The sequence below is a fragment of a genome, unplaced genomic scaffold (genome assembly GCF_019419815.1).
Source record: "Pyrus x bretschneideri cultivar Hongxiangsu unplaced genomic scaffold, Pyrus_bretschneideri_v1 Contig121, whole genome shotgun sequence".
Taxonomy (NCBI): Eukaryota; Viridiplantae; Streptophyta; class Magnoliopsida; order Rosales; family Rosaceae; genus Pyrus; species Pyrus x bretschneideri.
In genome coordinates, this window is record NW_025999415.1 from 577,127 (window position 1) to 603,250 (window position 26,124).

The 26,124-nt window shown below is 35.5% G+C and overlaps 1 protein-coding gene across 1 annotated transcript; it reads right to left on the reverse strand.

Annotated features, from left to right (window-relative positions):
- Nucleotides 1–14,351: 14,351 nt before the first annotated feature.
- Nucleotides 14,352–16,885, reverse strand: LOC125474615 (polygalacturonase At1g48100-like). Its single transcript, XM_048578501.1, has 5 exons — nt 15,863–16,885; nt 15,576–15,743; nt 15,432–15,476; nt 15,074–15,281; nt 14,352–14,958 (listed from the first exon to the last, which is right to left on the reverse strand). The coding sequence occupies exons 1-5, from the start codon at nt 16,259–16,261 to the stop codon at nt 14,375–14,377; spliced, it is 1,404 nt and encodes a 467-aa protein (XP_048434458.1). The 5' UTR covers nt 16,262–16,885; the 3' UTR covers nt 14,352–14,374.
- Nucleotides 16,886–26,124: the final 9,239 nt, after the last annotated feature.

The following is a 26,124-nucleotide window of genomic DNA, read 5'->3' on the forward strand; positions in this document are numbered from 1 at the left end:
CTTGTGGAATTATGTTTGCTTGTTCAGTAAGCATTTATTTATTTCCTGTTTATTTATTTATTTTCAGTTAGGATTGATGTATCCTGTTTTCTTTAAAATACCTCCGTATGGAGAAGTATAAAGTATTATGAGTTTTTGAAATTATGTCAGATACCTCGTTGAGCAAATGACACAAAATGAAAATTGAAAAGACAAAAACCAAAAACTATTTTAAGTTATTTTCACTTTCACAATTAAAACGGTCCCCTTGTTTGTGTATTTAATTATATCTACTCTGGTTACTGGTGTATGAAATGCTTATTCATTCTATGAAATGAAACTGCTCTACTTTAGAAATTACTTTTAAGGAAAATACATGGCTCCTAGAGTAGGAAATCATTCTTCATTACAAAGAAAAATAATCGAACCTGGCAACCTGAGAATTGGAGGAGTTATTTTGTAATCGGGATAAATTGGTCATTTCGAGTCAGGCTAAGGGTTACAAGAAACTGTGGTTGCTCTACCCGCCTTTGGCTAGCCCTATGCTATTAAACAAATGCTGCAGATATGATGTCGCCCTTGCGCTCTGCTTTCTCTGCTTGCTCTGCCCTCATTTCTTAAACGATTTGCTAGATTGCTCCTCCTTCTTGTCACCTCTGTTGTGCTAAATTTCAATGCTGCTGGGCAGCTTTGTTATATTCCGTGTCCAAGCAGCATACATAGGCTGACAATTTTATTGTGGTTCCCTTTACCCCAAAAGCTGGTTGCGGCTTAATAGATCCATAGCAGAACTGTAGTGCCTCTTGCTTGTCCCAAGGTATTTCATCGCCGAATATATCATTTTTCCTTGCTCTATTTGTATCCTGATGATAAATGCTTTACTGCATTAATGGAGCAGCTTAATGCCCATCTCCATCATCATTGTCCTTTTCATCTGTAACTGATTTCTTCCATTTAAGAGTTGGTGGGAAAAACAAACATCTTGGCCATCATGCTATGATAGACTGAGTACAATGATTTCTTCCACCGGTTATTTAGTTGTTCTAACTTTTAATGTATCCAAGCGAGCTCATATGTCGGTATCCAATTCTTTTTTAAGTGAACTAATGCTGCCAATTAGTATTCCGATCTAATAGTATTCTTTTTCATAACTTTTCACTTGTAATTGAAAAGTCCTAGCTTTGAATCTCGTAAATGCTAAATGACGAATTTGATACCAATTTATTCCTCAAATATATCGTTCTATAAATTCAGAATTATGATATATCTAAAGATTCATCCACCCGTGTCATCTGCAATTGTTTTACACTTAAAACAATGTTCTTTCATTTCTACTCGTCCCATGTGCAATCTGGTTACACTAAAAACAATGTTTTTAATGTCACAAAAACGTTAGTTTGACTTTCCATGTTTCTTTTGTGAATAAAAGAGTTTCAAACTCTTCCCTCACCTCTTGATAGTAATATTAAAAAAAAAAGAATAATGCTAGGAAGATTAAATTTGTAGATGAACTTTGCAAACTAAATGATATGTCACAAACATAGGCGAAGATATATGGGGACAAGAAGGGGCGGTCGCCTCTTCGTTCACTGGAAATCAGCTTTGAGAGTGAGGATCTCGCCCATCTGGTCCTCTGCACTGATATAGAAATATGTTGCGCTACTTCGCTGCTTCTATGTTTTATGCTTTGCTACTTCTTTTGCGTTTTATTTTTTTAAATACCTAGGTCAAAATGATGTTGTTTTGGTCATGGGATAAAAAAACACAGAACGACGTCGTTAATGAGGACTACGATAAGACAGTCATTATTCAAGAGTCAATTAAGTTGTTTGATAGTATGAAGGAATTGGGTAAGTAGAAAAGTTTCAAGTCTTATGAGGCTCCATTTAAGGTCATTATGTACCACAACTGTATATGATGACCAAGAGGTATCTTCATACAATGTTGATTGAGGGAAAAGAACCCAGTGGGCATACTTATATGAGTCCCTTGGTCATGCCTGCAAGGTGTTTGACAAAATAAACTACTTAACTGCCTCTCTCTTGAATTCCACGCTCAAGAGTTACTCTAGAGAGAATCGTTGGGAAGATGCCTTGTATCTCTTCCATAACATGAAATCTGAGTAAAGATGCAATGAGGTAAAGCCTGATAATTTCACCATTCTCATTGCTCTAAAGGCTTGTGCGAGATCAAAGCACTCACATATGAGAAAATCATACATGGGTTTGTTAAGATACAAGACAAGGTTGCACTCAATATGTATTGCATTTATTCCAAATGAGGAGAAATGAGTGAGGCTGTGAAAGTGTTTGACGAGTTTTTGCAACCGAATGTATTTTTATGGAGAGTGACAAAAAGAAAGGTAGAAGCTTCTACTCTTTCATATTTCGCCTCTCCCCCCGACAATTCCTAACCTCACCACTAGTTATATATAATAATAAACACGTTTATCAAAGCTTAAGTAATAATCCAATTATCAACTTTAGTTTACAAAATTTAGTCTACAAATTTACCCTAAAAAAAAACCTCAAAGGATGTTAGTGTAATTTTAACATGAGGAGTTTTTGCGAAAACATGAAAAATCTTAAGGAATGTTGGTGTAATTAATCCCATAATATTTAGGCTTGCAATCCCTACAAATAACAAAGTTTGTATCATTCGCAAGACCACCTTTTGCATAGCCCTAATACTCATCGTTGCATCTAAGAGCAAAAGAAGAGGTTTAGCATATGTTACGTTTTGTTTTGAGAGCAACTTAATAAAAGTTTTTGAAACCTAACATTCATTCATACGTTATCATATGTCGTGAGGAAGTTGTGTGCGATCTTTGCTTGTGAGGAAGTCTACCAACGTTCAACGGTGTTCATCTAAATAACACTTAAGTAAGGACGGCTAGCAATACAAAAGTTCAACATAGGTTTGTTAGTGTATGTCTCGTTGAGTTTTGTACTTTTCAGAATATTTTATTGTTCATTTCTGTTGCGTGGTACGACTGAAATCATGTTTCTCCTACATTCTATTTGATCTACCTAAGTAAAAATTGCAATCATGTACTTTTACATAACTTTTTGGTTCAATCATAAAAGAAGAAAGACTGTTATATGACATGTAAACCACATCTATGAAAAGTGTGACCTCAATTACAATTTTGAGAAATTTTGATAGATTTGTTATCTTCATAAAATTTCATTGATTTATAGAACTTTTGTGTAAATTTTGAGTGAAATTTATTACAATCTTGTATTTATTCACGAGATGCAATATAAGTAAATGATAAAATTATATTTTATTGTATAATTACGTATAATAGTATCTAGAAAACCATATTTTCCTTCTCTTCTTTTTTTTTTTTTTTTTTCCTTTTCTTTCTTTCTTTCTTTCTGCGTTCCCCAAATTCACTTTATACAAGTAATTTCTCTGAATACATGAATCGCATGTACAATTCCACTTCCTAAAAACACACATTATACTACAAGTAGATGTAGATGGTAACATCATATAAGAGCAGTTTCACCGGGAAACTGATAGGTCGGCACCCAGCCAAAAAAATGGCGGCCCGGCACCCAGGCTTTGCACTCCAGCCCAGCGGATAGGCTGGCACCCAGCCCAAGCCAGGCAAGAGACTGGCCTAGAATTGACAGACCCATGGGACGGCCTACATGACGCAGGCTGACGTTAGTCACTTTTTTTTTCTTTTTTTTGCGCTTGAAAGTGATGGCCTGAGTTCGTTGGAAAATCTGAAGAAAAAAAATGCACCGACAACATGTTTGCATCAACACAAAGGTTTCCAACACGATTTATAAGTTAGAAACCATAAGAATAGGATTGAGAACTTACCCAGGTGAAATGCAAGAGATTTCACCGATAATTGGACCTTGAACTCGTCGGAGTTTGTCTGTTTTCCTTTGTCGGAATCACATGCAGGGAATTAAGCCCTTGAATTAACCAATACAGTGATAGAAACATCACTTGGGGTTAGAGATTGAGAGCTCAAGCTCTTAGCTTCAATGGTAGGACCTCGCACCATGCACCGATGCCGCATGCAAGGCCATGGTTGGGTTCCTTGAGCTCCAGGGATTACAAAAATAATATTTTGTGTTTGATTTGTTGAAGGGCTTGAAGAGGAAGAAGAAGGAGAGCTCACAGGAGTGAGCTGGAAAAGAGAGAGAGAGAGAGAGGGAGAGAGAGGGGGAGAGAGAGAGAGAGAGAGAGAACCGGTGGGAAAAAGGGCAAAAGTGATGGAGGTGTTTGATGGATTGGGTAATGAAATAGGTTTTTAAAACCTATTAAAGTCATTATTTTAAAGGTCCAATTGGAGATGTATTTTATTTAATCATATTTTAATAAAATGCACTAGGCCATTTTTTTTCATTGGGGTCTATTACTGTTCACTGAGCGAAAAAATACGCCGATTTCTAGCGCATCTTTATCAAGGGTGGAACTGCTCTAAAGGGCATTTGGGATCCTTGTTGAGCAAATATGTAGTTCTGTATTGGTTGGGTTTCTCCGAATCGGAAAAGAAAACCTCCTTGATACTCCTACGACTGAGAAATAGATACTCCCGACGACTAAAATTTTGCCTGGTTCGCTCTTTTCTCTGTTGGGACAATGGATGTTTTGGTTGGGCTAACGCCGTTTGTGACCCTTTATTATTATTTCTTTCTTTCTTTCTTTTTCCCTGTCGACTTTCTTTTTCTTTCTTTGGTCTATTATTTTTCTTTTTCTTTAACAATTAAAATGAAAAGTAGTCACAAACTTACGGTTGCCGGTTGTCATGCAGCATGATTCATTCATAAAACAAACATTTCTTGCGCCAACAGCATAAAATGGCCCCCCAATTTATCCCCACCTAAAATCATTTTGCTGTTTTCTTAAGCAAGTGAGAGTGTGTTTAAAAGTATTTTAAACTGATTGAAATGTTTTTGATATTAGTGTTTTTTGAAATCAATCATTGGTAAAGATGCAAGTGAATTCCGAAAATGAATTTAAGTACTTTTTGCAAGCACATAATTAGTGCTTCTTCCAAGCAAAAACGTTTTTACCAAAAGCACTTTTAGTTGTTTAAAAGCACTTCTAAACGAGTCATGGGTCGGAATTCTTCTACTTCCCTCTAGAACCCATTCATCTATCTTGGACTAATATTACAGGGGAGAGTAATTAATGATTTGAATTTTAACATTCAAATTACACAGCATCAAGAACTGAGAACACTAAATTTTAACACAAGAAATTTTAATTAGTTAATTACAGATTAATTTAAGATGTACTTGGAAATCACACACACTAGCTACAAGCCTACAGTCTACAGGGTGAGTTTCAAGTCCAGAGACTCGTTGTTTCCATCATCTTGTTTTTTATCAGCAGTAGTAGCAGTATCATTACAAGAATAGAGAGAATGGAACAGTAAAGGCGTAGGTCCTCGAAACTCCACCTCTTTGGCAAAATCCCCCACCTCAAAACTTGGCACCCAATTACCTCCTCCTGCTGAATCATCATCATCCTCGCTCATTGTTTTTCTCCTCTTTTTGCTGTTTTCCGACAATACTTCATGACCATCACTGTGATCTTGTTGCGGCGGTGGCGGTGTTGCGTTTCTAAATCTTAGACGGTTACGAGCGTCGTGGTAGTTCCGAATCAACGAATAAAAGTTCTCAATCTCCATCTCCTCGCTCTCTTCATCCACCTGATCATCCTGATGTTTCCAGACCTTAATATCCACCTGATCATCGGCTCCAATCTTCTTCTTATTTTCCATGGTTGGCAACTTTTGTTGAGTCTTCTGCTTTCTAATCTTAGACTTCTTCTTATGCAGACATACATGCATATATACATATACATATATATATAGACAACAAAAATCATATACTGATGACGTAATCACGTTAGGGTCACCAAAAATCATCATCCTTATACGTGTAACGTTGTAATACGATGAATTAACAACGAGCCCCGCTGTCCGATTAGGTATAGACAACAAGGACAGAAAGACGAAATAACCCCCACCGGCCGTGACAAAACTACCCTTATTTGATGGAGATAATAGTCAAATCAGGTTGCAGGGAACAAAATGACGTCACCGGGGAAGGGACGTGGCTGTATTATATTCTCGTACTGGTTTTTTATTCGGTGGGTGGATGTCGAGCATGTCGGCTGACGCTCCAGAAGCCCGGCCTTGCGTTTCATGTTTGAAACATTGGATATTTTCTTAATACTAATTGCTGGCCCCTCATTTTTGATTGTCGGCCTTATGATTTTGACCGCCGCAATTTGCAACTGGGAAGGTATCTTTATGTAATTTATAGATATCATTAACTTTTGTTATTGCTACACCCACGCAATTAACGTTTGTTATTGTCAGCCATCAATTCTGAAGCTTGACGATGTTTGTAGAAAAGATAAAAAAAGAATAGAAGGTAGGGAGAAAAAGGAGAGAGATGAAATAAAAATAAAATGCATGGTATAAAAGATACAAGGAATAACAATCAGCTAACTCATCGTGAACAACTTACTACATCTTTACAGTGTACGGTTTTGATGAAATGAAGACACGTTTATGAGAATTTATTGAAAAATTATAGTATTTTAGATATTTTAAGTATTAGATTCTATGTTCTCCTTTTCTTGTATCTTTTTAGAAAAGTACGGTTTATGTCCCGTTCTTTTTCACGTTTTTTTCCTTTTATTATGACGGGTAAGATTTTTGTTCCTTTCCTAACTAGGTATAACTTTTTTTTCATTATTAATAAAATTTCTTCTCGTACGGCCAAGGTTTCTTTTAAAAATAGTGTTAGGTTATCTAGAGTTTCAGTAATTTTAAATAGTTTGTAATTCAATACGAAAAAAAAAAATGTTAGTCTACATGTAATCTTCGGGTGTATCGATAATCTTATTTATTTTTTCGTTAGTGAAATAATATATATACATAGTTTCATATTTCATGCAAGGACTCACATGTAAACCTGATAAACAAAAAAAAGTCTCACAGATATTCGAATTGAAATTCCTCTCACTGGCTTCTTTTTTGTGCATATAAAACCTCAACTGGATTGGATTTTCCTCAAGACGAACACAATACCCACCATCACCAACAAAACCCCAACAATCTCCCAACTGATTCTCTCTGAGCAGCAACCCATCGCCATCAATTATTCCTCCTTCACATCACCACCAATTCTAAGCAACACTTATTTTTCAACTCACTCAAACCGTTTCTCTCTTAAGATATACTAGCAGAGAGCACATACTTTGTGTGTGCGTGTATGTGTGAACAATTTCTATTAATAAGTGCATTTTTTTAATATTACACAATTACTGTTTTGTCCTCCTTATGTAAATATTGTGTATCAAAAGTGAGGGTAAAATTGGGAAAATATGATTGTCATTATCTTAAAAAAATAGGATAAAATAGGAAAAATAGGGATATGATTGTCATTTTGTCAAACTGTAGAAAATTACTACTTTGCCCTCCTTTTGTCAATAGTGTGTATCAAAAGTGAGGGAAAAATAGTAAAAAAAAGAGGAAAAAAGTTGACAATGAGATTTTTTCTTAATAATAGTATAGATTAGTATATATAAAATGTCGCTTGTATTAATAAATGTGAGAAAATATTATTAAAGGGAGAAACTTCTTAATACTTTATTGTGAATGAAGCTTAACGACTAGTTATAAAAGTACGTAAATTATGAATTCTACTTTATTGTACTTTAAAAATCATGGATCTGATGTTTTGCCAAATTATGTTTTTAAATAATTTTGCTACATTTTCGAGAGACTTTTGGCTCAAATGAAGCAAAAAAGTGTTTTTGCTACATTTTTGAAACTTTGAAAATGTGATGGGCTTTGTACCAATGAAAAATGCGATGGGCTAGACTCTGTACCCAACTAGGAAATAAATACAATGAACCACACTTCAAGCCCAATTCCTATAAACAGATAAAATATTAAAGCGCCAACCAAAAAAAAGCAAAAGAGAAGCAGTCAGGCGTAGAAAAAAATGAAGGAGACTTTGAATGGGTCGAAATCAAAATTTAACCTGTATTTTCTGCTTCAACCGTAAAGTTGTTGTGGACAACTTGATTTGATTACAAGAAAAGAGGGAGGAGGAGGAGATTTAGAGAACTTCAAAATTGTGAATTTTTGAGATTGGCAAATTTCTTAATTCGCTTTTATGGTCTTCCGAATTGGAATTGGAATTTGGAACATGAAGTTTCTCCAATTTCCCTTCTCGTCTGTCCTCCTTCTAACACGAAGGAGCAGCCTCCTTTTTCCGAAGTCAAAATTTATTTTTATACATATACTGAGGAGCAATAATAATAAATGAGGGGACAAGTAGGTTCTTTTACTGCGGAAAGAACACATGCATTATCCTAATTTTGTTTGGGCTAAGAGTCATCGCGTGTGGTTTGAAAACTTCTTTGTGCTCACCTATCTGACTTAATGATGCTCTCAATTTGATTTTATTTTATTTTCTTCTCACCTTCTTCATTATATGTTTGTTATGTTGATTTCTTTTAAATCAAATAATATTTTTATGGGAACTTTAACGAAAAGATCCATGTACTGTTCATTTTAATGAAAAACCACATTTTTACACTAAAAAGTCAATCATGATACTATTCACTTCACCCTTTATTTTGTTCTTATCGTTAAAACTCAAAGTTTTCAAGTCATTTTCATTAGTCTTCCTTATTTTTATTTCATTCAAATTAATTTGTGCAATGTGGAGAGACTTTGCATTACCTCTAATATTATTTCTTTTCGGGGAAAACTTCATAATCTTGTGCGTTGTATTGTACTACCATAAAAAAAAACATTGAATCTTATGGATGCTATTGTAGGATTTTCGAGCATATAATTGAGATTAATTTAATTCGAATAATTAAATTCGCAACAAAAATAATTAAATATACATTCCGGTTGATTGTAAATTGAGATTGCAACAAACGAAGCCAAATGAGATTTATTTACAAGATTCCTTAGCCATGTGCATGAGTACTGCCTTGTGAGATCATCCTTGTTCTTGTGTCTTTCATTTTCATGATTTGTTTTACGTTGACCTCCCTAAATGTTGAGCCTGTAGGAGTGTCATACTGATACCAACAACAAGTGATGGATTCTTTTGTTTTGTTCTTTAATTTTCTTACCGTTATCTCTCAATATATCCAAGCATGGCAAATGACTTTGTTTCTTTACATGTCATTTTTAGGCAATTGCTAGTACACGATATATTAATATCTATGTTTGTGGTGGTAGATGAGAGATGATTTTAGTAGGCTAACTAGATTCCTTTCTTTTCTTGGGTGAACTTTAGGCAGCCTGTCATGCCTGCATGCGACAATCCAGCATTCCTATGGCAGTATATGTGATGTACTTCAAATCTCTTTACTTTCGGAGCTTCTAGCGCAAGCACTTTCGTCCTCGGCCCTTATTTACTTCCAACTTTCCAAATAAGTTTCAATTTCTCTGTAGCATTTTGACACTCTGCTATCATAATGTTGGATCAGATGTGATGTTTTTCCTTGTGCACATCATCTGTCTTTGTGATGTTACTTGCTCCTCACCATTCTCAAGTGGAGTGGCTTTATATGTGATCGTGACTGCAACGAGTGGTTAACATTTGGACCTTAATTTTGAAGAGTGCAAAAAATGAATAGGAGAAACTTTAGTTTCAATGGGTTTTCAGATTAATATGTATGTATTGTATGTGTTGTGGAAAAATCACTGTTCTAAAAATTCTCATCTAGGCACTAGGCAGCTGGCAACTATCCCGATTAATGCCTAGGCATTTGAAAATTAAGAAAGGGTACCTAGACTTGCTGAGGCGCCTTCCTAGACCTGTTAAGGCGCCCGCCTAGCCCGCCCAGACCTGCCTAGACACCTGCCTAGGTTGCGACTTGCTTAAACAGAAAACAGATAACTTTCAATTTGCATTTTATTTTTTCAATAAATTGTAAGAGACTTGTTGAATACTTAAATGAACCACATTATATGCTTGTTCCCCATAGTTTCATTATGTTCCAATACTTCATAATATATATGTCATTCTATATTGTAGTTTATGATGAAATTATATATATTTTAAGTATAAACAGACACTTATTTACACAAAATATAATAAATTTACTTAAATCTGGCTAGTTTGTCTAGGTGCTCACCTAGCCGCCTAAGCGCTAGAACCCAACCTGCCACCCAATTAGCGCCTATCGTCTTTTAGAACCTTGGGAAAATTTTTATAACTTTTTGGGAATATCTCAGCAATGTATCATGCATATGAAATGCACTATGTCCATTGGTCCCTCACAGTAAACCCCACCCGGAGAAATAAGTGTAGAGCATGGACTTAAAGGTTCGAAACCAAAAGTCTAATACCATGTTAACTAGACAAATATTGGACCCCGTATCAACCCCAAAACATGTAAGTTGTATTCATATTTTGATTTTTTTTTGAAATGGCTGGATGAAGAAACTACTTAAGATTCTGAGAAAAAAATGTCGTGGGCCAAAAGCCGAAGAGCTTAATATGTAGAACATAGAAAAAGGCCAGGGACCTTTAGTTATATGGGAATTTCTTATATATATCCCAGCTTCAGAGTTCTCAGAAACTCTTATCGGTGCTGAGAATTTTGTACAAGACAACAAGTGTCAGGTCCAATTTAGGCAAGGCGACCGTTCAGGGTTCAAAAAAATTGGGGGTACCAAAATTATTAGGGTGGTATATTTATATTTGTTTTTAGAAGAGTATAAATTTATAAAATTTGGTTTAGTGACAAAGAAATTTAACTAGAACTGGTGGTTTAAAATTAAAGAGGAGGTCTTAAGTTCAAAACACCAAGTGTGCTTATTTACATTTTAATTTTTACAAATTTCCTTTCATAACAGTATAAATTTATAAAATTTGGCTAAATGATCAAGAAATTTAATTAAAAGCAATGATTTTTGTTGTTTAAAATTAACGAGGTCCTAAGTTCGAAATGATATGTACATGTTTATTTTTTTTCAATTTTTACAAATTTTTGTTTGCTTGTTAATTGATTTACTAGCTAGTAGCTATGTGTGTTGCTATTTTTAAATATCCGTTCCAATTCAAGTCTAATCTTCAATAAAGAGTAACGCGTAGACTAAATTTTTAGATCAAATTTACAAATAATATTACGTGTCATCGAAAGGTTTAATTTAGTGTTCATCCATTACTTATACATATCCTTAAGGACTCGAAAACATTATTATTTTTTAGTCTTATATTGACGAGGTTAGTAAATAAATAAAAAAAACCTCATGATTTATACAAAAACACTTTAAAAGTTCAAATGGAAAACAAAACTCATAATCTATCTACTTGTAAGCCCAAAGGTTTTTGGTTTCCTTCCCTCGATACAAAATAAATTATTTATTATGTGTTTCTAAATTATTGTGTTTGAATTGTTTTTCTAAATATAATTTTATCGATATCTTACGTGTGAAAACGAATAATTTTTTATATAAAGTGATGGCACATTTTTTGGCATCGTTCCGGGCTTCAAAAATCTCTAGACCAGCCCTGACAAATGACAAATGCCCCATCACTGAATGTAAACTAATACACAAATGAGATACTATGAAAGTACTTGATGAATGTTGAGGCCCTTGAGATGTTTAATTTATTAACTATGGAGAGAGGGAGGGGGAGAGGGAGAGGGAGAGGGAGAGGGAGAGGAAGAGAGAGAGAGAGAGAGAGAGAGAGAGATTGCAAAGGGAAGTTTGGTGGGTGGCCATTGGACATTAGCCCATGCACCTACCTACAATTTGTCAGAGCATACATATATATACAGTCTATACAAACCCTAATGGATCCTCATAAATATCAACTCAACTCCATGGACACCATTGATTCTTGAAGCGTCATGTATATACGTATGATAATACACACACACATATATATATATATATATATGTATGTATGTATGATTATATTAGTGTGTGTAGCCACTGCGCGTGCAAGAAAAGTAAGCTAAAGAAGATTGTCTTTCGTCCCTCCCTCTACTTCATTCTCAAATAAAGTTATTGCTGCTGACTGCAGCTTGGGGTCGACAATCCTCTCGTAACTTCACTTGCTCCCATAAGAGTAAGAATAATGTTAGGTAGATCAAACTTGTAAATTATAAGATATGTCATCAATAGAATATAAATACGCTAATCAATATTTAAGTAATAATCAAATCATCAACAACCACATTATATAATTTACAAAACTCAATCTAAATAATTAGTCTCTCTATCATTACACATGTTACAATAATATATATTCTCATTTACACATTTCTGGGCATTATTCTCTAATATCTTCTTTTCTTTCTCATCCTGTCCTTGCAAAGAATATTATATTTTATGCTTTTTATTATTTTGAACCCCATTTTTTATATAATAATTGTCTCAATATAACATACACAAACAAATTTGGCATGCAGAAAATTGGAATCTTCTACTTTTTTTTAGGGTTGATCAGGTAAAAGTAAAGGGTCTTATCATTCTGTCATCACGTTGCCAAATCATCATTAAATAAATAGTTCTTTCTAGTTAGCTATGTCACAATTACGTCTATAATTTAATAGTAGAAAGTTATAGCAGCCACAACGTTTAGAAAAATGGTGGGAGTTTGTTGTTGCGGCTGAGAGGGATGAAACTAAAATATTCAAGCTTATTATACATCAATATGTCTCAAACAGGATTAAGTTTTTAATCAGTACTCGTTTTTTAAACACTGCCTAGAGTTAATTGGTGGAGTTTTTCTGGTTTACTGATTGTTTAGGAAGTGAAACCATGCCTAATATAAGGTTAGTATTTGCATTTGAATTTGTATCTGAAGCAGAATAAACAATTGTAAGAATTATGAGACAATGGTCGTATTTGCATTTTGACCTATAATATATTAAAATGAAGATAGGAAAGTGTAGAATAAGATTATACCTATTTCAAAGCCCAATGGTTGCCGGAGATGGCCGGAAAATAGCCTCAAAGTTGACTGGTCTGTTGGGGAAAACTGGAAAAGTCGTTGGAAACTGGGTAAATTTTAAACGTTCATAACTTCTTCAATACTCAATGAAATCGAGTGATTCAAAAACGAAAATCATACTTCTCGATGAGACAAAGAGAATGGCACCTTCTCGACGGCTAATTCATGTGGTTTGGCCAGAAAACGGCTCGAAAGTGGCTAACTATTTTTTGAGTTAGCCACTTTCGAGCCGTTTTTCGACCACAATACAGTGAATTAGCTGTCAAAAAAGGTACCATTCTCTTCATCTCATCGAGAAGTATGATTTTTATTTGGAATCACTTGATTTTGTTGATTATTGAAGAAGTTAAGAACGTTTAAAGTTTACCCAGTTTCCGGCGAGTTTTCCAGTTTTTCCGCGGATCAGTCAACTTTGAGGCTATTGTCCGGCTATCTCCGGCAACCATTGGGCTTCCAAATAGTTATAATCTTGTTCTACACTTTCCTATCTTCATTTTGATATATTATGGGTCGAATTTGGTTAAGAAACGATTGAGTTACGATGCTTTGAAAATTGCCCAAACTTCCGGCCAAGAGCTTTGGAACACTTTACGGAGTTTTTAACAGAAGGACCAAAATGATGGATGGTGGACAATCTCAGGGACCATTTCTATTGATTTTCAATCTCAATGACTAAAGTAATGTGTTATGCAAATCTCAGAGACTATTTTGACTATTTAGCCATTCTAGAATTAATGCTAGAGCGTATGTATTTTTAAGTTGCAATATTGCATGACACTTCTAAACTGGTGGCCGCCCCTTGTCTGCATGGTCTGTCGCGATTTTTCAAATTTATATGCATTTTCACATACTTGTGTTTGTGCACTTAATGAGAGGAAAGAAAACATTTTTTATTAGTCTCGTCATCTGTAAATGGTATTCATGGCCGCTGACCTTTAATTTATACTTTCTTTTCTACCTGCATTCAGCACTTTCTTTTTTGTTTTTGGATTAAATAAGTTAATAGAAAATTAAAGAAATTTTTTTTTTAAAAATAAAATGAGTGTGTGGAAATCACTTTTCTTGATTTTATGTACGGGTTGTAGGTTTATTTCTACTAGCAAGGTCTCTTGTATATTTCCCAACAAATACTTGCAGAGTGTAAGGTTACTGATGGATTGTGGTGGAATAGTCAGGACCTAATTTCATTAGCTTTTTCAATTAGAAGAAAAGAAAATTCATATATAGACATCAACATGAGGAAGAAAAAACAGAACATACTTCATATTTATGTATATATGTAGGGAGAACATAAAACAACAGTCGTCCTCTATACTCACATAAGGAGGTTTACCGGATGGACGGATTCATAATCCCTCAACTAATTTTGCCCAGACGTGGATTACTTTACAAATGAGACCAGTTAATCAGCAACGCTCAATTTCATGGCCCAGTAGGGATCGAGGAACACCATCCAACAAGCAAGAGACTGGTGGAATTGTTGGTGTCTGCAGCTCTCCATAAGCATTCCAACAATACGGATCAGATACCTTATATCCTACTGCAGGAAGGAGCTCAACTTCTGAGAGTGTCAAGTTAGTGCATGGGAGAGCATCACTACAGGCAAAATGCATTGGTGAACTCCGAACGTCATAAGTCCCCTTTATGTTCGAATAGAGTATGTCCGATACAAACACTGCTGAAGTTTGGTTGGTGCACCGTTTGGTAAGGCAGTAGTATTGGTCAATCATAATAGGGTTCCTAACATTATCCATGTGAATGTTACTAAATGTTACTCCAGACACCGATCCAGACCCGCCCTGCCATGTCTTGATCCTAACTCCATTATCCGTCCCTTTCATTATCGAGTCCCTAACAGTAATGTTAGAGACGCTTGCTCGTGAGTTGTGATTTCCGAGACTCCCAATGCTGATTCCATGACCAGGTCCACAAGTAAGGTTCCTTATGTTTACATCATAACAGCCTGATCCAATCGATACACAATCATCACCTGCAGAACAGAAGAGAGCTGGGTCTTTTAACATACAGGTAGATGATGTAACGAATTTTTCATGAGAAAATTAACGAGAAAAAATTGAAGATATTGGAAGTAGTTTAAGGCTAACCATTAGAAATGACTGAGTTATAAATTTGGACATCATATGTTTTCTCTATATGAATCCCATCTGTATTCGGACTTTTAGCAGGTGATGATATAGAAATGGATTCTATATGCACATTCCTGCAACTATCAAATCTGAAGTGGAATTGGGGGCTATTCTTAATTCTAAGTCCTTGAACTGTCAAATTGGAGCTCATAAAGAACCTAATAGCCTGCATTATTCAAATTTATGTCATTAGAGCTCATTACTAAACATATATAGCTGATATATATATATATATATATATATATATATGTGTATGTATGTATATATCCACACATATATATATATGATAAACATATATGCAATGTTTTCAACTCACAATTGGGCTATCACATGGTCCTGGCAATGTGGTTCCATTTATGCCCTGTGCCATTGAATTTTCATGGAATCAGAAATTGCTTGAATCACCCCAAAAAAAAGTATCAGACAGAATATGAACAAATTTATATTTAAAAAAAAATACCCTATGGGGTTTGCAGGGAAGATTCCACCATTTCTCTCCTTTCCCGTCAATTACACCACCGCCTTGCAGCAACATCTCGTTGATTCGGTAAAAGACCAGCCATTGGTGCCTGCTGATGTGCTTTGGCCAGGATCCTGGTCCATCAGGTGGCACTAGAGTTCCATCAACCTTCTCATTACCAAATATACACAATACCAACAAACAAAAAAAATAGTACTCCATCAACTGATTGGCCCAAAGTAAGGTAAAGGTTAATCCAAATCAAAGGCCTAAAATTAGTACATTACCTGTAACACCAGGCCCCCAAGGCAGGGACCAGTGAATATTGTAGATTGTATCATGAATGAGAAACCTTGGGGAACAAGAATCCTTGCAGCAGATTCATCACTTTGGCAGGCTGTGTCCCATGCCATCTTAAACGCCGTGGTGTCATCAGTTTGGCCATCTCCAACAGCACCAAATGATCTTACATCAAAAATACCGGAGGAATGATACGGCTTGGTAGGCGGCTCTTCGGGAGGAGTAGTGGGATCAGCCGGAGAGCAAGGAGGTGGTGAAATGTGGGATTGCTTTTGAGAGTACGTCTGTTTTGTATGGTTATGCCATCTGCAGGCTTGGTTGGACACTAATAAGAAGCAAAAGAATGAAATGCAGAAAACAAGCAGTGAAAACTTGCAATTCTTCATGTTGGGTTGCTCAATATAAATTAATTCTATAAATAACAAAGAAGAGTTCTACTTTTCACTTGAAATATATGGATGAATTTCAGGAATTTTATGGGGTTAATTTGTCACTGTCAATGTCATGACACAAATGTGAGAACAAATTGAACCCTATATTTTGGGAAGTAGAAACCAGTGGACGCTGTATGCAGAAATAAATATGCAGAAAGGCTGATGAGCCTTTAATTATGCAGAATATAAACTACTACTAATTATATATTTTGGTAAGTTGCACAAGGTGAGAAGTTGAATTTTTGGGTTTTAGAATTCATGCAGAATATAAAGATGCATAAAGGCTGATAAGCCTCTATATATAATAGTTTCTAGGGTTAGTGGAAGGTCTTTCTTTCTCTCTTCCTCTTGTTTAATTTAATACTTTCATGTCGCGGGAAAAGGAAACCAACCAATACCATTGGGGCATTGGCTTCTCTTTTTAATTTTTTTTAACTTTTATTATTTATTATTTTTTTATTTTTTACAATAAGAGATAGAGTGACATTTCATAAAACATTACAAACAGGTACATAGGTGTCATTTTGGTACAAAGTTCTAGTGATCAAGAAATTGATTTGGAGTGAATATGCTCAAACAAACAACTTGAGTAAACCCCTAAACAACTATTACAAGTATGAAAAAACTACAATCGTCACCAACACAAATATGTCACAAATACAATAGACGCAAACATATTTGTGTTGGTGACTACAGCCGGTCATCGCCGAATAGCGAGGTCACACATCAAGACACATAAAGTCATCACTCAAACGCAAAGACAACATCCAACAAATGCTATAACGCGACCACAACACTCGTTAAGGGAGACAACAAACTACCCTACGCCGAAAAGAAACCCACCAACCGACATTCAGGCCACGGTTACCTGCAACCTCGCCGTTCTAGTGGAGGAATAACAAGATTCATTGAAATGGGTGGGTTAGGTGGGTAAATCCATAAGCCCCGCCCCTCCACCCCACACCCCAAAATGTCCCTCGCATGACTGTCACTTTCTTTGGTCCGAAATGTAGTTATTGCAAAAGTGGCAGGATCCGACCCTAGTTTCCCTCTTCCGGTTTTTTTACTATTGAAAATTAATTGACCAAAAACCAATTCGATTTGATTGACTAACAACAGAATTATTACAGAGACGGATTACTAAAACGAATAAAATGACTGTCTCATCCCTTGTTGTTAGGCTTTTATCTTTCATATTATTCCATCATAATTTTTGAGGTTTTGTCATGCTTTAAAGTTGTTGCTTGATTTCCCGTCCTTATTGTCGCATTGCATCAGAAAAAACCTAGTTATATTACGAGGTCGATGTATTACAGATTCTTTACTGGAAATGGTTAAGATAAGTGAAATATTACATTAAGAGTGAGTACCTTTCCCTAATGGTTTGTTTCTTCATCATTTGTGGCAATCTAGGGTTACAAGTTTGGTTCGCAATATATATGCTCCATGGTTGCAGTCCATTTGTTGGAGAATCATGAAAATCATTAGGAAATTTTGGCTATTTTTCTTCCAACATAATATAGTTTGGTATTGAAGTATATATATTAAACTAAACAACAAACTACAAATACGTATGCATATGATGCAGTCCCCTTCGGTTTTCCAAGTGCAATTGGAAATGAAGTGACTCTGGCCGAAAAGGATTTCAGAGTTATCTTTAACTCTATGTGGGGCCGTGGATTTAACACTAGGCTATCCAAAACCGTCGCGCAAATGCCAAAACCATCGTCAGAAACATTGGGCGGCGAAGAGAGCATTGCGCAAAGCTCGTGATGTCAGGCATTGCGCGACGAAGGAATGCTCTTTGTTGCACGAAATAAAGGTTGCGGGATAGAGTTGATGGTCGTTGCGTGTGACCGAGCGACGAAACTGGGGTTTGACCCCCAAACTCTTGCGCGATGAACATAGATGTTCGACCTACAAACTCTTGCGCGATGGATATAGAGTTCATCACAATAAGATTTTAAAATTAGTTTTCTTTTAAATAATTTATTATTTATTCAGTATTTATTTAATTTTTTTTTCCTTTTAAATGTTGCTAATATTGGTTTATATGTAAAAATTAATTTAATGAAATTAAAAATAGAAAATGTAAAGAAGAATTTTGAATTAAAAAATTATTGAAAATGTACATCTAATGGAAAAATGCATTTTTAAATTTGAAAACAATGTAAAACAAAACTAAATAAGAAGTCCTCAACGTCACAATCGTCGGCTATTGGTATTGCTGCTGCATCGAGGGGCTGAGAGGTCGTAGTTGCTGTAGCGGGGGGCTCGGAGGTTGTTTCTGGAGATGGTTCAACGTCGGGGAAGTGAATATCAGAGATTTGAAGTGCACGACAAATTTGGTTCATCAAATTGTTTTGGGCCGTAATCCGCTCCTTCAAGTCTGCCACTTCAAATGTTAGCGTTTCGACCCCCTTTGTCCTTTGCCTGGAGGATGAGGCAGACGGGTCCCGAAGATAGGCTTTTCCAAGTCCCCGTGAACATTCCCATGCGTACGACCGAAAGTCTAATCGAGTGTGTCTGTCATGATCTGAAAGCCAACATCCCCAGGGGAAACACCTCCTAGATCGGGATCTTTACGGAAAGCTGGGAAGCCACCTCCTCTAGATTGGTCTAGCCCTTCTCCACCATGGTGGACTAGAAAAATGAAATAAACAAATTAATTTTAATATACATGTAATTAATATTAATACTAATTGAATATTAAAAATTTGAAATAACTTACATGAAGCTACTCTTTCAGCTCATCCCCAGGCTGAACATGTGACATCCCACATCGCCCAGGGGAGTGATCCTTAAATATATATTCCCATCCCTACCTAGCACGAGACCTTTTGGGAGCTCACTGGCTTCGGGTTTCGTAGGAACTCCGAAGTTAAGCGAGAATGGGGCTAGAGCAATCCCATGATGGGTGACCCACTGGGAAGTTGCTCGTGAGTTCCCAAAAACAAAACTGTGAGGGCATGGTTGGGGCCCAAAGCGGACAATATCGTGCTACGGTGGTGGAGTGGACCCGGGAAGTGGTCCGCCCCGGGCCGGGATGTGACAGAACGTACACCTCCTTGAACATGTCAATTTCAGGAAACTTTTACTCCCCTGAAAAAATTTAAAAAGTGTTAACATAGATTACCAATTGTTTAATAAAGAGTACAAGGATTGAAAACTTAAAATAAATAGACGATTACCTTACGTCGCTTCTCCAACCTATAAGAGAAGTATCGTGAACCGGCTCGGTGAAGAAGTTTCTTCTTCGATCAATTGATTGAGTTTGCCCTCACTTTTTTCTGTTGAATTTAAAAAATAAAAAAATAAAAAAAAAAAAAAAAAAAAAAAAAAAACGTATTAGTTTAGATATTTATAACAAATGAACGAAAAAATGGAAATTTTATTTAAAATTGTAAAATTTCTGATTAATATATTATACGTATGAGGTATTTCTTGTCTTGAAAATGGCCGCAGAGCCACTCCCATTCATCCCGACGATCCACCAACTCTATAGGGCACCCAACTGCTAGAGCGACCTTCGGACCGTAATATAGTTCATAATGCTTGTGGAGGTCGCTCTTCCATTGAGTGAACCTACCGGAGTAAAGGGTAATTGATGTACTACATTTGATTGGTATCGAGGTTGGAGGGCTCATAGTGATGCTGCAAAACCCAACAAATAAATAGTAGTTAAAATTTAAAATATTTGTATACTTTTATAAAAATTTAGTATTTGAGGTTGAAAATACTTACTGATAATTCTTGAAGAATGGCTTGACTTCATGTGGGACGGCTTTCCATGACTTCCACATGAGGGGGCAATGGTTCCTGATAACCAAGACAATGTCGGTGGCCAATGCACTGTGCTGCTCCTTTGTGGCAGCTGCACGATGTTGAGGATCCCACATAATGGTGATCTTCTCGATCGTGGTGCGAATGGACATCTATGACATCTTAAGTAATTTGCAAGGGCCCTTTTTTTTTTTTTTTTGGAAAAACCAAATCTATTTTCTACCGAAAATTAGGTAGAACCTCCCCTAAAACTATAACATTTCCTAAAACTTGCATACAATATAACAACAAAAACAACACATCCACCCAACAATTCAAATAGTTTATACCACTTGGGGACGGTAAAACAAAATTTACAACTTGTTGATATGACTTCACACTGCGAGTCTGCAACAAGTTTTTGCTTCCAAGGTTAGGTATACTAACTTAAATCGTTTATAGTAGTGGATCTACTAATATAGAGAGACGACTTAGATTAAGGAGTAATTATGCAAATAATTAGACAAAACCCGTGAATTGAGTAAGGTCAGACTGCTTATAGCCTTATTGCTAAGATGAATTAGGTTGAATGTTCATTATCTTAGAGAAGGAAAACATAATTAAAGCTGGTCAAGTTTCATTGTACTTTAGTGCCAACTAAAGTGCGTGCATGCTGATGTGAAATATTCTAACACGCAAATTAAAACCCTATGATTGTAGTATATGAAAGTATGGATAGTTTTAGGCCGGGGATTAGAAGGGATGCTAATCTACTCTAAACTGACTTAAAAACACAAAACCAAACTTAAAAAACACTTAACTAGACTTATATGACTCAAAACAAACTAAAAAGACTCAAAATAGCACAAAACAATCAAATAGACTCAAACTAGACTCTAAAGGGTGATTTGGACCAATTCTAACTTAACTTTGACTCAAAACACTTAAAAAACATAAATTTGGACAGATTCTAACTAAAAGACACAACCAAGTAAAGGGGGATTGGATTTTGGACGAAATTAAGGTAAAAACAGGCAGATTGTAAAGACTCTAAACAACTTGGACAAAATTGGGTGAAATATGGGTGAATGGCTAGCTAAAGGGTTCATCTCCACACATGACACACATGCATACAAATCGATTTCTAGTTATTATTCCTTTAAACCATGAATGACAATGCCCCAAGTTAATTGCATCGCACAACCAACCATCAGATTTTCCTTATTTCATTTAATTGAATGAATACGCATTACAACCAAATTATCTTTCTCAAGTTCCCTATATGAAATGCATGATAGAGATACATATCAAAAGTCATTAAGTTCTATGAAAATCATAAGTATTGACAAGGCATTCATCACTATGAAATGCATGAGACTCCTGCCAATGATTCACTTAACACAATCATGACTAGTGACTTCCACTACTTGTGAATATAAGTGAATAACTATTACGTGAAACTCCCTTATATTCTAGCATCAAATTCATGCATGCAAACTAAGTAGGCCTCCTTAATCAACATACAAGAATAAGTTATCAATCAAACAGATAAGTAAATCGCATTCATGATTTATGAAACAATAATTGGATGAAATCAATTCATATTGCAAATATAATCATGGTTTCAAAGTCTCCTCTAGCTAAAACAAGTTTAGCTCCTCATGTTTGCAAAACAAAGATAATTAAACTTAAACATTAAAAACAAAGATAGAATACACCTAGAAACACTCCAGGTGGCTCCTCATTCCTTCCTTGCTGCGCACAATGGGGATTTGTGTGAATTTAGGCTTTTAAGGTGTGGTGGATGGTGTGGTGTGAATTTGGGGTAGAGGGTGGTGTTTTTTGAGTGTTGTGGCATCATGTATTTATAGGGTGAAGGGGAGGCACGAAATTGGGCTGAAAATGAGAGGAATTAGGACTCCAAATCACCAAAAAACAAGGACACTTTCAATCAGATTCCAAGAAGGACAAGGAATGGTCCTTGTGGTAGATTCTAGAACTTCTAGAAGGGTTACATGTAGCATAAACTTAGGGCACGAAAATAGGGCTTCTAGAACATGATATTTAGGTGATTTAATGTGAAAATGAGTCCTCTTTGAAGTTGGAATTAAGGTAGGAAAAGATTAGGATAGGATAAGATAAGATAAGGTTGGATAAGGTTTGGATAAGATAAGGTAATTTGGATAATATTCCTTCTTTGTAACTGATTCCTTATCTTCCAAGTCTTCAATTTAATTCTTTCAGATGTTAATCACATTCCTAGCCTCTCTTGATCTTCAAATTCGTCCATCCACCTTGCTCCATATGCAAGCTATCCATAATAAGCCCAAAACTGCTCTAAAAGGCTCAAAATTGCATTTTCTTGCCAACTTTGTCATTAGGACCTACAAATACACGAAAATAGCTTAAAACACTATAATAAATAGTAATTAGCTAACTAAATGCAAGGAAACAACATAACTAAGTAGCATAAATATGCTCCTATCACATGCATCAGCGAGCTATCTAGTCACCTCACTGAGTCTAGAGAAAGCGACTCTCTATGAATTCTATGCTATCTCACAATATAATTTTAATTTCTATGTTAATATTATAAAATATTGTGCAAAAGATATAAGATGGTAGAGTTCTTAGTAAGTTCGTTCTAATTAACGGGAATGTGATAGTTTAGAAGGTTCAAGCATGCCTACAGACTGTTGCTTTGACCATCATAAAACCAGAAGCAAGCTTATCAATGGACATTCTTTGTCGCGCAAACTGTTTAGCTACGAACGTGATCGATTGTAATTATGAAGTTTACGTAATAACTGAAAATTTGTTTGTAATTATGAAGTTTACGTAAACATAGATATCTATGTTTATGTAAACTTCATAATTACAAACAAATTTTCAGTTATAATATTTATTCTAAAAATAATTAAAACCTTAAATAAAATGATATTATATTCCATTCAATTATTTAAAAAACCAAATAGGATTTAAAGCCTAATTAAGTCCAAATACATAACAAATAAAAATAAAAATAAAAAAAACCTTAAATTTAAAACTACTATTTCGATGGTCCTCCATTCCGCTCGACGTCATAACGCCACCGCTTGTAACCTCCCTTCAACGCCACCTCCATAAACTTCATCAACTATTCATTTGTATCATCATCAAGAGTACACTTACACTGTTACACATATATGCAAATAATTAATTCCAACGTATAACAAAAAATTTCACAAAATTAATTATTGATCCATCAACAATATACTTACTAATAATTCATCCATCACCGTCTTCTTCACATTCTCGGGCACATATTTCCAAGAAGAGTAAACTATAGCAATGATCCCTTAACTTTAATCAAATTGGAGCAATGGTCCCTCAACTAAAAATCCATTACCATCAGTCCCTCAACTCATCAAAATGTGTAGTTATGGTCCTTTTTGTGAACTTCGTCAAAATTTTGTCAAAATGAGTTATGTTGGAAGGACCATTGCTACAATTGGGATCCCTCAACTCATCATAACGTGTAGCTATGATCATTTTCGTTGACTTCGTCAAAATTTTGTCAAAATGAGTTATGTTGAAAGGGTCATTATTACAATTGAGTTAAAGTTGAGGAACCATTGCTCTAATTGAGTTAAAGTTGAGGGACCAATGGTAATGGATTTTTAGTTGAGGGACCATAGTTCCACGTTTTGATGAGTTGAGAGATCAGTGGTAATGAATTTTTAGTTGAGGGATCATTGCTCTAATTGAGTTAAAGTTAAAGGACCATTACTCCAATTGAGTTAAAATTAAGAGACCATTGCTACAATTTATTCTTCCAAGAGCACCACTCAGCAGTAAGACGATTATTCTGCATGGCTACACCAATCGTATGCACGAACTCCACATGTTTCCTCAAATCTTACGGGTTGGCGGCAGGCATGCTCTGATCCTTGTTTCTATCCTCCATCCCAACACGAACCGAATTGTGAAGAATAAGGACAGCAGAAGCGCATATTTATAGGAAGGTTAGGGCCTTTGCACAACAAAGGATTTGTCGCGCAAAGACGTGCACTAACTACAATGTAGATTCCTCTAATTCACATGCACTGAACGCTCTGACTCAAAACTGACTGTAACTTGCACGACAAAGCCTTTGTTGTGCAAGTGTTCCTCTGATTCCTATGCGTTGAACACTCTACCCCAAAAACCGAACGAGCTTTGCGCGATGAAGACTTTGTTGTGCAAAGGTTCCGCAGTAAAATCTTTGTTGCACATTTATTTTCCCACCAAAAAAAAATCACCCGCGGTTTTCTTACTAGCTTTGCGTGACAAACATCTGCTTTTCATCGTGCAAAGGCTATAGCGCGACGAAGATATTTTTTTTCTTTGCGCGACAGATTTTGCTTTGTCTTGCAAAATTATGTCACGCAAATATTTTTTCCTACTAGTGTTTATATTGACACTAAATCCTGATGAAGTACATCTTGGTGTGTGAAAAGGTGAAGGCCTAATCAAAGTTGATTATATTGAGTATCCTAACTTATTTTTATAAGCTCATCATGCAAAGTCCCTACCCCAATCAATGGGAGATTTATTCTCGACATGCAAGGACACTCGTGTAGACGTTTGTTAGGCCATTTGGCTTTACACATGCTCTAATACTATGAAGAAAGTTAAGGTTCTACCATAAACCAATTAACAATATAAGGATCAACCTAACTGATTTATAAGCCCATACAAGGTTCTTCCTCCTATCAATGTGAGATTCATTTTCAACAAATCCATGCTGACCGACTCTCTAAATAAGGTTTTGCTGAATGCTTCATTCCCTAAAGCATGTTGATAATATATATGAGAGTTGTTCTTAGTTGTTCCTAGTTTTGATGTGTAGGATTAGTGAGAGCCATAACTATGCAATCTAATTATAATTCCTAAGTTTGCTATTGTTTTCCGGATTTTGTAAGTTACAATTGGATTTATAAGGTTTGAAGCATTTTATCTAGAATTATATTTTGTAACGCCAACGGCCATGAAATTTATTAACCTAATGTTGTGATCGGAGCAAAGCCACATAATCCCCCCAGCCGGGGGGCTGGATGTGCCCCTTTTCAAATTTTCCTGCCCATGTTTTTAAATGATCTTGCTATATTTGTACGAACTTCTGGTATAAAATTTCTAGAACCTTGATGAGGGTGCCCCTATGAATCAAAATTCTGGTTTCACCCCTCGTTGTGATCATAACGAAAGCTTCAATTAAGCCTAATGAATGTTTGTATTCTCACCAAGGACAAGCCCATAAGTTTAAGGCTTATTAATTGATTTTATCCCCTGAAACTGTTATTTAGTCTTACTTTACGCCCTTCAACTGGTTTTATCTCTCTTTACCCCATATATTGCTATTTTCGTATCATTTATTCTCATTTCACCCCATTTTCATCAATTCCGTCAAATATACGTTAAATTAAAGGGTAATATGGATATTTTATTTTTGAGGCAATTCTTTACTTCCAACTTGCCTACTAAACAATCCCAATTCCATTTTCGATAACTCTAATTCAAACTCCTATTTGTCTCCAGTCATTGAATCCAACAACTGAACTACAACTAAGCATCAATCTGCAAGAGAGAGAGATGGGGGGTTTGAATTAGAGTTATAAAAATAGAATTAGGATTGTTATAGTAGGCAAATTGGAGGCAAAGAATTGTGTAAAAAATAAAATGTCCATAGTACCCTTTAATTTAATATTTATTTGATAGAATGAATGAAAATGAGGTGAATTGAGACTAAATGAGACAAAAATGGTAGTTTAATGGGGCAAAGTGAGACAAAACCAATTTCAAGAGGTAAAATGAGACTAAATATCAGTTTCAGGAGGCGAATCAATTATTAAGCCTAAGTTTAAACATTTATCTTAATAATTAGTTAGGTTACCATATGATGCAGTTCATGAACGATAAGTTAATACAATCATCTAAATCTATGATGGTTCATGTGACTTTTCATTTTAAAAGGAACATGATTATGCTCTCTAAATTAGTGGAGAGACATGGAAAAATATATTATTTACTTTATT

Bases quoted from the DNA above. Each gene is read 5' to 3' on its own strand.
- LOC125474615 (XM_048578501.1), bottom strand. From the start codon at position 16,261: ATGAAGAATTGCAAGTTTTCACTGCTTGTTTTCTGCATTTCATTCTTT. The intron at 15,744-15,862 runs GTAATGTACTAA...GGTAATGAGAAG, and splicing joins TTGGGGGCCTGGTGTTACAG to GTTGATGGAACTCTAGTGCC. The intron at 15,282-15,431 runs GTGAGTTGAAAA...TGAATAATGCAG, and splicing joins GACCATGTGATAGCCCAATT to GCTATTAGGTTCTTTATGAG.